This window comes from Cibotium barometz, chromosome 11, assembly GCF_041138505.1.
Source record: "Cibotium barometz isolate CiBa-2024 chromosome 11, ASM4113850v1, whole genome shotgun sequence".
Classification (NCBI taxonomy): domain Eukaryota; kingdom Viridiplantae; phylum Streptophyta; class Polypodiopsida; order Cyatheales; family Cibotiaceae; genus Cibotium; species Cibotium barometz.
This window is the reverse complement of record NC_141056.1, coordinates 29,817,283-29,829,736: the sequence shown is the minus strand read 5'-3', so window position 1 is coordinate 29,829,736 and position 12,454 is coordinate 29,817,283. Positions and strand designations below refer to the sequence as shown.

The window sequence follows — 12,454 nt, the reverse complement described above, 5'->3', positions numbered from 1 at the left end:
CAAAATGGATCGTTTCAAGAACGTTTTGTTTCAGCAGTGAAACGTTTCGCGGTGACCTTGATTGTGACAGATGACGCGCAAATGGCATATTCCAAGGCCTAGTTAGAGTGGCTCCACATGAAGAGCAAGATTCTTCCAAGAAGACTGGTGTGCAGAGGAGGCAGCCTCAAAAGTGCTTAAGGGCAGCCCCTTCCCTTTGGGCCCAAGGAAGATTTTTTTCCTACCGTACACTAGCTACTTCAACCCTATCGAAGAAGACCGGAACCGTTACCCTATCACAGTCATATTCCCAAGTCTTAGTCATGCTTATTGGCCAATGTTAGAGGCCATTGGGGCAGCCTTTGGGCTGGTCCTTCAGGTGCCCACCATCCCAGGTTTTCCCACTTCCATTACTCAGGCGGTCACTGCCTCGGCCGATGTTGTTCCTAGGGTTATGCTGTTGGCTTGCGACAGTGAGCTCTTTGAGGATTTTGTGCTACTTCTAGGACCTAATGGTCCCTTGAAGCAATGCATGGAGACGTTTGGCATACCTGACTAGTGCCGGGTCTGTCACCAGGTGGGGCACTTTGTGCGGGATTACCCTAGGGCTAGGGGTCGTAGGAGGCGGCGCAAACGCGTTCCCTGAGCAACCCAGTCTATTGCTTCGCCTCGGCCAGCCTTTTGCCGGTAGTGGCGGGTCGTCTCTCATGGCCGCCCTCCAGGTGGGATTGCTTGGGTGCAAGATGAGGCCCTTCCCGAAGACAATGTACACAATGATGATGTATTGCGTCACAATGATGAGTTTACGGAGTCATCCTCACAGAAGGATATTGCATCAAGGCAGAATGACTATGTTGAGTCCTCCTTGCTTGGGATGGACAATATGCAGGATGCACTTGATATGTGGATACACAAGACATGTTGCCATCTTATGAGGCCTTGCACGATGTGCAAGATTTAGGTCACGGTGTCCCGCAGAGCACCCGTGCATTGCGCACGTATGCAGAGACTCTTCAAAGTCCAAGATAGAGTGAACATGCTGGATGTGTTGCTTCTACACGAGCACAAATTGCATATGTTTCAGTGTGGTAAAACTCGTAAGATCCTTGTAGACACACTTTTTGGTCCAGTGCACATGAGAAGCATCCTGCGTCCTCTGGGATCCCAAACCTTTTGTCCACTGTTAGAGCTGAGTTACAGGTGGCCAAGGATAGGCGGGCTGAGTTTGCATTTCATGCTAATAAAGAATTTTGGTCACAGATGGGTGGCAGATGAAACAAACCATTTTTCTCAGCACATGGACCTATGCACAATAGGGACAATTTGAGATGCTTGCAATATTCTCAAGGAGAATTTCATACTAATCCAAATAAAGTGAAGAGTATTGCCTCAGATTTTTATCAAACCTTGCTCTCTACAGAGGCCCACTCTTTGGACAGAGATGCTGCCCAACAACTAGTTTGGGAGAGTATGCCCAGGCTGATCACAGATGATATGTGTGCCTCTTTGGATGCTCCCTTTTCGAAGGATGAACTGAGACATGCTTTGCACGCCCTCTCGAAAGGTAAATGCCCAGAGGATGATGGCCTCTCTCCTTTCTTCTTCTTGCAGTTTTGGGACTACATTGGTGATGATATTACTACTGCTCTCTGCAGGAGATGTGTTGTGGTATGATGCCCCTTTTTATCATGGAGGGTCTTATCCACCTTGTCCCGAAAGGTGGGGATAAGACCAATATTAGACAATGGAGGCCCATTACTTTGCTTGGTTCTGCTTACAAAATTTTAGCAGAGGTAGTTAGCATGAGGCTTCAACCTGTTCGTCAACGAGTTATTCATGATACAGAGAATGGTTTCCTCCAAGGAAGGTGTATCTTTAATAACATCTTTTCATTCTGGAAGTTGTCGAGTGGGCTAAATCCAGCCAACAACCCCTTGCCGTTCTTTTGCTAGACTTTGAAAAAGCTTATGACAGAGTGGATTGGTACTTCTTGGAAGGCACGATGGCACGGATGGGTTTCTTCCAGGATGGATCAGAGGGGTCTCATGTATGTATAGGGAGGAAGTTTTAGCCTGCTCAGGCCATGGTGAGCGCTTTCAGATCTCCCGTTCCGTGAGGCAGGGACGCCCCTTAGCTCCGCTACTCTACCTTTTAGTAGTGGAGACCGTGAGCACGCGTTTCTGAGAGCTACCCCAGGGGTCTCTTGCCTCTTCGCACAAAGGAGTTACTGGACTCTGAGTTAGCAGATGATACTGCTATGTTTTTGGAGGCTTCGGAGTCTTGCCTCTATGCTTTCCATAGTGCTTTGCAGATGTTTTGTCTGGCAGCACACGCCTCCATTAATTGGCACAAATCAGCAAGATTTTGGATTAGTGACTCTCCACAGACAGATTGGGGTTTGGATGTGGGATTTACCTAGATTGAGAGAGGATGCACTACCAGATATCTTGGCTGTCAGGTTGGCATTGACATCTCGCCTGGACAAGAATTCACCCCTGTGCTCATGAGCATTAAAAGCAAACTTCAGCATTGTAGTAGTAGGAAGCTTGATTTGGCCTCTAGAGCCTTGGTAGCTAACCAAGTGTTGCTGGCGAGGTTTGTCACCTCGTGCTGGGTTTTTCATAAGGGATGCATTGGTCAGGATCATCGACTTATTCGGAACTTCCTTTGGTCAAGATTAGATGGGCACTTTACACACCAGGGCAAGAGTGGCTTCGGATACCAATGCCTAAGCAAGAGGGAGGATTGAACATCATTGACCCGGAGGTGCAGTGTAAGGCTCTACTTTGCAAGATGGTAGTCAGAGGATTTCTTCCCGGCATTGAGCCTTGGAAGAACTTTCTTATGCAATAGATTACGAGGTGCATTCCGCTTAGGGGAGGTGATTGGATTTACAGCCAACGCTTTATCTTCTCGGATGCACAGCAACACCGACCTCCTTCTTCGCCCTTGGTGAGATCTCTTCTACAAGCCTGGGATTGCACGAGGAGTTTCCTGTTCATATTCCTCCATAGTCAGTTGAGGAGGCCAACAGGCAGCCCATTGTGTGGAATGACTTGATCTTGGATGAATTTGGTAGACCTCTTGGAGCAGCCATGTATATCCAGTGGGCTGCCTGGGTGACTCTTCTCCCCTCAATGTTGGATTGGAAAAGACTCATGAGTCTCATGGAGGATGAAAAAATGCTTCGCACCCAGCACTTGAGAGGCATTAGTCAAAGGATTATGCAGGTGAATGCAACCATACCTAACCATTGGATCACAGAGAACTTCGTGGATAGGAACAAGGGTACATATTCATGTCATGTGCCTCCCCACTTTGGTTGAGGATGATGTACCGGTCTTCTACTCCATTCAGGATAGATGGCTCTTGGAGCGAAGTGTTGAGCAAGATATCATTGAGGGTCTAGTGGTCCGGCCAGTGAGAGTGGTGGGCAAGGCAAGAAAGCACTTTATATTGATCCATCTCAAGGGATGATTATGGACTCTTGGAGCCTCTCGGTTCATAGTGGTTGAGTACTTTAGGTACGGTTCGGTATGGTACGTGTACGTAAAGTACGCATCAAGATAAGTACTTTAAGTATGTTCACATATGTATGTATAGACGAATCCAGGAACATGCCCGAATTCACCTTTTAGGAACGCTCATGTTATATTCTCATGGTAGTCAACCCACAAGACTAAATAACTATCAACTCCATTATGCATAGTATGGACTAGATACTACAACATCCCCACTAACGTCATCAGTGCCCAATAGTTGGTGTAGAACTCTGTATCAAGATATGCTCTCACAAACACACTCCACACACAAACTTTTTTTTTTTTTTGTAATATCCAGTGCAGTATATTTATATGCTCATAAATTTACATGATGGGAGGTCTCCGAAACGGAGAGTATCCCAAAGATCAGAAACATAAAAAGAAAAGCTCTATGCAAGAAGCATCCATATCACCCTCATGGCAGGCATCATATAAGGATTGCCGCAATGAGGCTCGGAAAGATTCATATGACTTGTGAATCTGCCGACCCAGGTATGCCAAATTATGCTCACTCCAGATTGTCCAAAGAGCCCAATATCTCACCCAAGAGAGAAATAGTGAGTATTGAGACAAAGACCTCATAAATCTGCCAAAGAGCCAGAAATGTTTCCCAAATCTGTGACTCGGGAAACGGAGCCGAAGATAATCTGAAATTCTCCTGAGGAGGATCCTAGAACACGGGCAGTGCCAAAGCAAATGAAGAACAGTCTCTGAAGGAGCCTGACATCTTATACTCCACACACAAACACACACACATAAGAGCGTATATTCACACAAAGGCCTTTGTACTGAGTTTCTGTCAAACCTCCACAGATGCAGGGCAGACTTAGCCATAATGAAGCCTAGCACTAAGGAAAGTAGCAAATAGAAAGAATTAGTACAACAAATAAGTAGTGGATAGGGCAAATCCACCGCTAAACATAGAAAGAATAAAAACAATATCAATTGGCCACAACTCGGACGAAAAATTCACAATGTGAAATCTACATGTCCGCTAATACGGCTGAATTATACACCTAGATGAATCCAGGAACATGCCCAAATTCACCTTTTAGGAACGTGCATGTGTGTATGTGTATGTATATAAAATAAGAAACATCTAGCATCCATACTGAGCAATGACCACTGACTAAAATAATTAAAAAATGGGCCAAATAAGTGTTGTACATTGAACCTCATATTAGGTACAAAGATCTTATCCGTACGAGGTGTGGTACGTATGGAGTGGTACGGAAAGTACTGAAGGTACTCATCGGATGAGTACGGGTACGGAATGCAACTATGCTCTGGTTATATAATGGGTGTTCTATCAGATACTTGCACTGGGGCCCGATGAGTGGGAGTGGAGGGATGCTTTTAACCCCATGAAAAGCATTCCCTTCTTCAACTACACTGTGTGCGGAACGCCAAACACTTGGTTTTGCAACAAATCTAGAGAGTCCCTACTTCTAGACCACATTGAGAGATTTATGGGATCCCCCTTGACATTCAGGGAGCTTTTGGCGGAGGAGGTGACACTCATACTGGGAAACAAAGATTTCCTCTTTTATTTGGCTTTCTCTACATGGTGGACCAGTGGCAATCGGTCATTGGCGCTAGCCCAACCTCTCCCATATGTGCAGGAGCTTCAGAGACAGTTTACCATTGCTTATGGGAATGCAAGGAGGTACAGAGGATCTGGACTGCAATAGCACACCTTTTTGGAAGGATGAGGAGAGACGCCTACATTTTCTTTGGTGCTATTGTTTGGTTGAAATAGTCAGGCCCGCAACTCAGGTTTGAAGGGAATGAAAGAGATATGATTATACAAGTTATCCAGGGAGTGGGTCGGCGGTGTCTTCTTTAGGACATGCCAGAGTCAGGCTACGTACCCCCAGCACAGAGGCTGGACATTGCATGGGAGATTATTGCTAGCATCATAGCGTGGCACATCTAGAAGCCTAGATGCACTGAAGTTTGAGGCCATGGAGGGCACTTTGGTTTATGATACCCAGAGCATTTGCAGGATCTGCTGTGATATTATCCACACGCTCATGGCCACTTGGGCCAGGATTCAAAGACCTTCAAGGGCTGCAGAGAGGAAACGTGGCCAATTTATGAGAGAATAGGATCATGGCATTTTTTTCACACAATCTCATATGATGCCTTGCTAGTAACACAAGGCACCCGATTGATTGAGATTTCCCCCTTGCTTGGTCTGAAATCTCCCTTTTTGTAAATTTTTTCAAACTTAATATAAGTCTCTTTTCCGAAAAAAAAAACATGCCTCCCAATGTGGGACCAGCCCCGCCTAATCTGTCAATGAAGCTCGAGATCTGGCCAATGTAGAGGCCAAAAGAGTGGGTGATAGAGCACAGCCCTGTTTCACTCCAATAGTGCTAGAAATCTCCTGCGATGTACCTCCTCGCGCTCTTATTCATCTGATGACGGACTCATAGAGAGCAATGATGCTCCAAACCATGTCAAACAAGACTCCTATCTCCTATAGTCAGTGTAGGAGACGGGCTCGGGTTATAGTATCAAAAGCTTTGCAAAAATCCGCAAAGCAGTAGTAAATCCTTTGATGTCGTGCTCTACCCTCCTTGATGATGGCACGGAGGGTGAAGATGTGGTCAAGGGTAGAGTACCTCCTCCAAAAGCATGCCTATCTTGAGGCTTTGCATCCTTGTCTCTTTGCAAATGAACTGAGCTCCGCCTTTAGCACAGATCCATAGAGTTTGGCCAATGTGTGGCCAATCATGATCATCTTGTAATTATTAGGATCAAGTGGATCTCCAGCTTTGAGGATGGGGGTGATGGTGTTAGCGGACCAAGAGGGTGACCTCTTCACGGTCCTGTGATGATCTCTGCAGCCCCATGTCAGTGATGTCCGGTTCTTGTAGTCTAATAGGGTGATCCAGACTGAGTAGTCAGACCTGCTAACTCCCTGTACTGGCGTTGAAGTCCTGGAGTAGGACTTCCCCCCAGTTGTAAGAACTCCATAATATCCACATACAATGGTAGGTGAGGCACGTATGACTATTGTTCAGCTAAGCTTCTTTGTGACACTCAGATTGCATGCCAAAGGGGGATCTGTGATTCGATTGCTTTCGAGCAGGGGGATAAAAGTACACTACAGCAACTCCTGGTGCAATTGAATTTGTTGCATTGCTGATTAGGTGATGATCTCAAGGTCAGACAAGCCAAATATTCAACTCCAAGCTATGTTACTCTACTATTCCTATACAACCAAGTGAAGATGGATACAGGGCACATCAACAATCCTATTTGGAAAGAGTTTTGGTTCACAATTTGTATCTCAGGTGTGTTCACATGGTTGCAATTATGTAACTATGTTCATGTGTGTGAAGTTTTGCTGGCTGTATGGATGGAATTCATTCCAAAGTCAAAACATTTGTGAATGAGAAGTAGGAGCCATGTGGGGCATGGTGCATTAGCTTAAAAGCCAAGAGGATGGAGCGTTAGACCCGCCCTTGGTGTAGTAAGGAGAAGATGGCTTTGTAACACGATTACTCAAGCATGACTCCACCTTCTCTTGCTCACATGGTTGATGATGGTTATTTTCTGTTTCTTAGATTGTGGTAGTTCATGGTTATACACATGTATGGGAGTTACGTACTAGTTTTCATGTTTGTTCACCGAGATGGTGAACTCTTAACACCCGTGGCACCTATAGAGGGGTAGGTTGCCCGTGGTATGAACATGTGAAATCACGATGTGTGTGTGAGTTATCCCACATGAAGGGATTGTAATGTCTATGGGCTTTGAGGGGATTTTCCCAACATTGAAGGCAATCGATGGAATTCAATCTCTCATTTCTTCATCTTGTTCATGAGCATTTAACTTAGCTACAATTCAGACTTCCAAGTAGCGAGCCTTGGAAGGACTTCCTCCTAGCCAGGATCTTCGCCTACACCCCGGTTTTGGGAGGTCCCTGGCCCCAGAGTACGAGATGGATTTTCACGGAGAAGCGGGCTCATGGCTTTAGCCCTGCATTTGAGGACAGATTTTCAGTCAGCCTATCGCACGCTTGGGATCACTCAAGCCAGCACTTCAGCAGTCCAGTCCAATTGCATCAGAGGAGCATCTCCGTCAGTCCTTGATATTGTTGGAAAACAAAGAGAGAATGGTAGAGAAGAGGAGAGAGAAACACTGGATTACCCCCCCATTGTATGAGGTAGCCTTCTCCTCCCAGAGCGGCCAGCCAAGGGAGAAGAGCCCCCTCTCCCTTTTCTCGCTCCCCTCTATGCAGCTAAGTTTGTACTTAGCCCATATGGCTGCTGTGTTCGGTAACTAATACTTTCCTAGGGGAAAAAAAAGGCATTGCTTTGTAAGATGATTGTCAGAGGATTTCTGCTTGGCCTTGAGCCATGGAAGGACTTTCTCACGGAGGAGGTTACGAGGTGTACTCTGGTTAGGAGATGTGACTGGATATACAACCAATGCTCTATCTTTTTTGAGGTAAGCATCGCCTCGCATCTTCCCTTTTGGTTAGATCCCTTCTACAAGCTTAGGATTGCATGAGGAGGTTCAATGGATGGATACAACAAGAGGGGGCAGGGACCTTTATATAGGGCAGCCATAAAGCATCACGATCTACATGAAGCCTCACAACTAGCATTAAATAAAGGACAACTTAATGACACAGCATCTGAAAGGCACTAGTCAAAGGAGTGCACATTGATGATGCAATACCCAACTACTAGATCACAAGGACCTTCTTGGAAGGGTTTCATTACTCATGGTTGGAAGTCTTAGTGTACCTTTACAAGTTATGGGCCTCCCTACGTTGGGGGAGGATGATGCACCAATCTTTTTCTCTTTATAGGATGGATGGTATTTGGAGAGGTGTGACATGCAAGATATCGTCGAGGGCCCAATGGTGCGTCTTGGAAGAAAGCAAGGAAGCACTTTGATATTGATAACTCCTAGGGATGATCACAGATGCATAGTTGTTAGGTACGATACCGTACGGGAAAATACAGTATGATATTAAAAAAATTCTTATCATACGATAAAATACGGTGTTTTAAAAAAATACTTTTAAACTTAGATATTTCCAATTCGAGATATAGAGTATTTTAAAAAGGAGGGGAACATCATAGTACAGAGGAAGCTCAAACAGCCATAGACAAGCAAAAACAAGACCATTTCCCCCCCAACAAATTTTTTTTTGGGGGGGGGGGGATTTTTTGAAAAGAAAAATTTTCAGAAAAAAAAAATTCTAGCAAAATTTGTACGAGTCCGTACTGTACGGTATTACGTACGATATGGTGTTGTGCGCCGTACGGAAACAACTATGCGTGACATGCTTGGAGCCTTTGGTTGTACGACAGATGCCCTGTCAGCTATTAGCGTTGGGACTCTGGTGAGTATGAGTGGAGGGATGCTACCAACCCAATGAAAAGCATACCTTTCTTTAGTTATATTGTGAGGAATGCCAGGCATCTTGTCTTGGGACACATTCAAAGAGTCCCTACTCTTGGACCTCATTGGGATGCTCATGGTATCCACCCTTGATGTTCAGAGGACTTTTTGGCGGAGGCTGTGGCACTCTTACAAGAGGACACAGATTTCCTCCTTTATTTGGCTTTCTCTACTTGTGATCTCGCCACCATCCACTGGAGATCAGTCACTATGAGCCATGCAGGCCGAGATGTGCACGAGCTTCAAAGACAGTCTACCATTGATCATGGGCATGCAAGGAAGCACAGAGGATTTGAACTGCAATAGCACATCTCCTTGGCAGGATGAGGAGGGATGCTTACATTTCTTTTGGTGCTATCATTTGGTTGACCCAGTCAGGCCCACAGCCTAGGAATGCAGGGAATGACAAGGATCTAGTCATTATAATCATTGCTCCATGGTGCCATCTTTACTACCTGTCGGAGTCAGGATATGTCTCACCTCCATAGAGGTTGGACAGTGCATGGAAGATTATTGCTAGCATTGCATCTTGGCACACGTGGTGCCATCTTCACGACCTGCCATAGTAAGAATATGTCTCACCTCCACAGAGGTTGGACAGTGCATGGGAGATTATTTTGGCACATTTGGAAGGCTAGATGCACTGAGGCCATTGAGGGCACTTTGGTTTATGATATGTAGTGCATTTGCAGTATTTGGAGTCATATCATCCACACCCTCATGGCCACTTGGGCTAGAATCCAAGGATCTTCAAAGGCTGCAGCGAGAAAGTGTGGCCAGTTTATGAGACAGTGCGATCATGGCCTCTTTTTCAGTCCCCCTTGTTTGGTTTGGAATCTCCAAATTGTATATTTTTTTCATACTTAATAGAAGTCTCTTTTCGGTCGCACGGGGGGGTGGAGGGGGGAAGAGATTATGAAGCCCTGTAATAGAAGAAGCATGCACCAAGAGACTCACAACTAAATTGGCTTTCTTCTCCTTTAATGATGAGTTTAAGGACATCTCTTTTTGTTTTTCCAACTAGCCTTAGGGCCAAGATCCTCCCATGGTTATCATTTTACACCGCCTGTAGGCGCTTTTTTTATCCGCCCATAGAAGGCGATGCTATCAAGGAAGCACCTTGTGGGGTTTTGAACCTAGGACCTCTTGGTCCTAGACAACCACCTTTACCACTTGGAGCTATCACCTCACTGGCTATTAAGGGCATCTCTTTGAGCTATCATACATAACAAAAGGTGATGAATGCATAAAATACTAGAATTTCAATCAGAAGGTTGGCAGAGGAGAACAAGGCCTTGCCAAATACTTGATTCATAGTTTCAATAACTTCATAGACATGTCTAAAATGAGTAGCTACAGCTTCCAAGCAATTCAGTGACTGAAAACAGTGCTAAATAGATCCATTTTCTCTTTACTTTGCATCACAGAATCGCTGCATCAGTAAAGAGCTGTGTTTCAACTTTCAAAGAAAGAAAACATTGCATTTTCCTATTTCCTGAGCATGATCACACCTGGCGAACTAGTGCTTTCTTTTTTATGTCAGCTGGAAATAAGGATGGCTCTGGATACTTCTCTTCGAGATACTGCAACAAGAAACAGCCAATCCACTTCAAGTATACACAAGATGAAGGAAAGGTTTTTTATTATCTTCTATATAGAATTTAACACTTGCTAAATACAAGCCTCTTTTGTTATTTGACATAAACTTCACACTAAACATTCAAATGAACACTTTAAACATCAAATAGGAATAATGCACACGTGCACACCCACAACACAGTGCAGCACTGCACATTTGGTCTTGTAAATTGACATTTTGCTAAAAAACTAGCACAAGCGCAAGGCTTTCTTTTCCTTCTATGAGTAAAAAAGAAAATTTCATCAGACAAGGTTGATTACCCTTTATTGAGGAGAGTACCGACTCCTGAGATGAAAGAGGAGCTCCTTCCATGAGTGGCCACTCTTAGAGGGAGACTACATGGCAGGGAAAGTGGGGAAGACCTGCACTGGGGCCTAAAGGACCATGTAGGATCTCCTAAAACTAATGGTCCAGACTCAAAATATGCTAAACTGCCTTGCATTACTTGCCTGAAGGCCTCTCAGCAGCTTCCGCAGGGAAGTTTGTGAATAAGTTCTGCAGTGACAGGGGTGCATGTGAGGCCTATCCATCCAAGTGCAAAACAGTAACAGGGGAAATTATGCTATGGTACACAAACTAAGAGTAACTAAGAAAATAGCCCAGCAGTAGACTTAAATTAACTCTGAAGCACTCGAAGATTCCTAAAATACTACATTCGCTAACATTTGAGCCCAAACTGCTCAGTGTACAAGCATGCCAAATGGCTGTAGGCTGAAAACTAAAAGAAGAACTAATAAAAATCACCTACAAAGAAGCCAATGAGGTGATAGCTCAAGTGGTGAAAGTGTTTGCCTTGGACCAAGAGGTCTTGGGTTCAAAACCCCGCTTGGTGCTTCCTCAATGGCATGGCCTGCGCGGGGGGGTAATTAAGCACCTACGGGTGGTGAAAAATCGGTAACTACGGGAGGATCTTGGGCCAAAGGCCAGTCGAAAAAAAAAATCACCTACAAAGTAACTCGGGAACAACACAAGTCAAAGTGAACCTCTATCTCTACTGCATGCTCACTGTTTCTGACGTTTTAGGGCTGCACTGCTGTTTCCCCATTGTTGAAGGATGCTCAAAAATTCTGGAGAGGGGATTAAGGCAACATGCCTGAAGATGGAGAACGGGAGGAGTGGAGAGCCCCTAAATAGGGCCCCTCACTGCTGGCCAGCAGGTTAGCCTGCTTTCAACCTGTAAAAGGGCTGCCTGACCTCCATATGGGCGCCCACACCTGTCTACCTCGGCCGCACACTGCCCAGCCCACCTGTTGATCTGTTTGCTGCCAATTCAGACCTGCTCTCTGCACACAAGAGCCCACCATGATGTGTTATGGCCCCATGGAACAGCGTCAGGCAATAGAGGCAGTATCAAAATAGCAAACAGGTCGGGCGGAGCACACATAGTAGTTGGGTGGAGCACACGTGTAGTTGGCTGGTGATTTGCACTGGTCGTGGACCTCTTCTACAGGCCAAGAGCCTACAGGAGGGCTGGCTGACTGGGTTAGATGGGCCTACATAAGCATGCATGAAATATCAAGTTCCATATCTCACAAGTGTCTGAGGGATTGAAGTCGCTGCAACGGTGCTGCATATGTCTTGGACCCTAAGTGTCAACACAAGGGAAGACAACATGCAAATGGCAAGGTAACTCACAATTCAGAGGTTAAACACTTCTCCTAAACAACGTCAAATTGTGAAGGACCAACTTGTAAGCTATCCAGGAAAGGAGGGCATGGCTCCGTTTTTGCAAAAGGCATATCTTTAGGGCCCGGTCCTTTAGTTGGCTCCATTTTTTACGGACCACGTACTCTATCCGAGGGGGCAGGTCTTTAGGATTTGTATCTGTTAGTTTCTGACGAACCTAATGGTGGCTTATCTTTAGGGC

The 12,454-nt window shown here is 45.3% G+C and overlaps 1 protein-coding gene across 1 annotated transcript in view; it reads right to left on the bottom strand.

Moving 5' to 3' along the window:
• The window catches only part of LOC147634028 (glutathione S-transferase 2-like), a 137,303-nt gene that overhangs the window by 72,629 nt on the left and 52,220 nt on the right, over window positions 1-12,454 (bottom strand). The window contains exon 5 of the mRNA XM_086805122.1: window positions 10,460-10,531. Coding sequence (XP_086661248.1) covers window positions 10,460-10,531 — 72 coding nt within the window. The remainder of the gene's footprint in view (window positions 1-10,459; window positions 10,532-12,454) is intronic.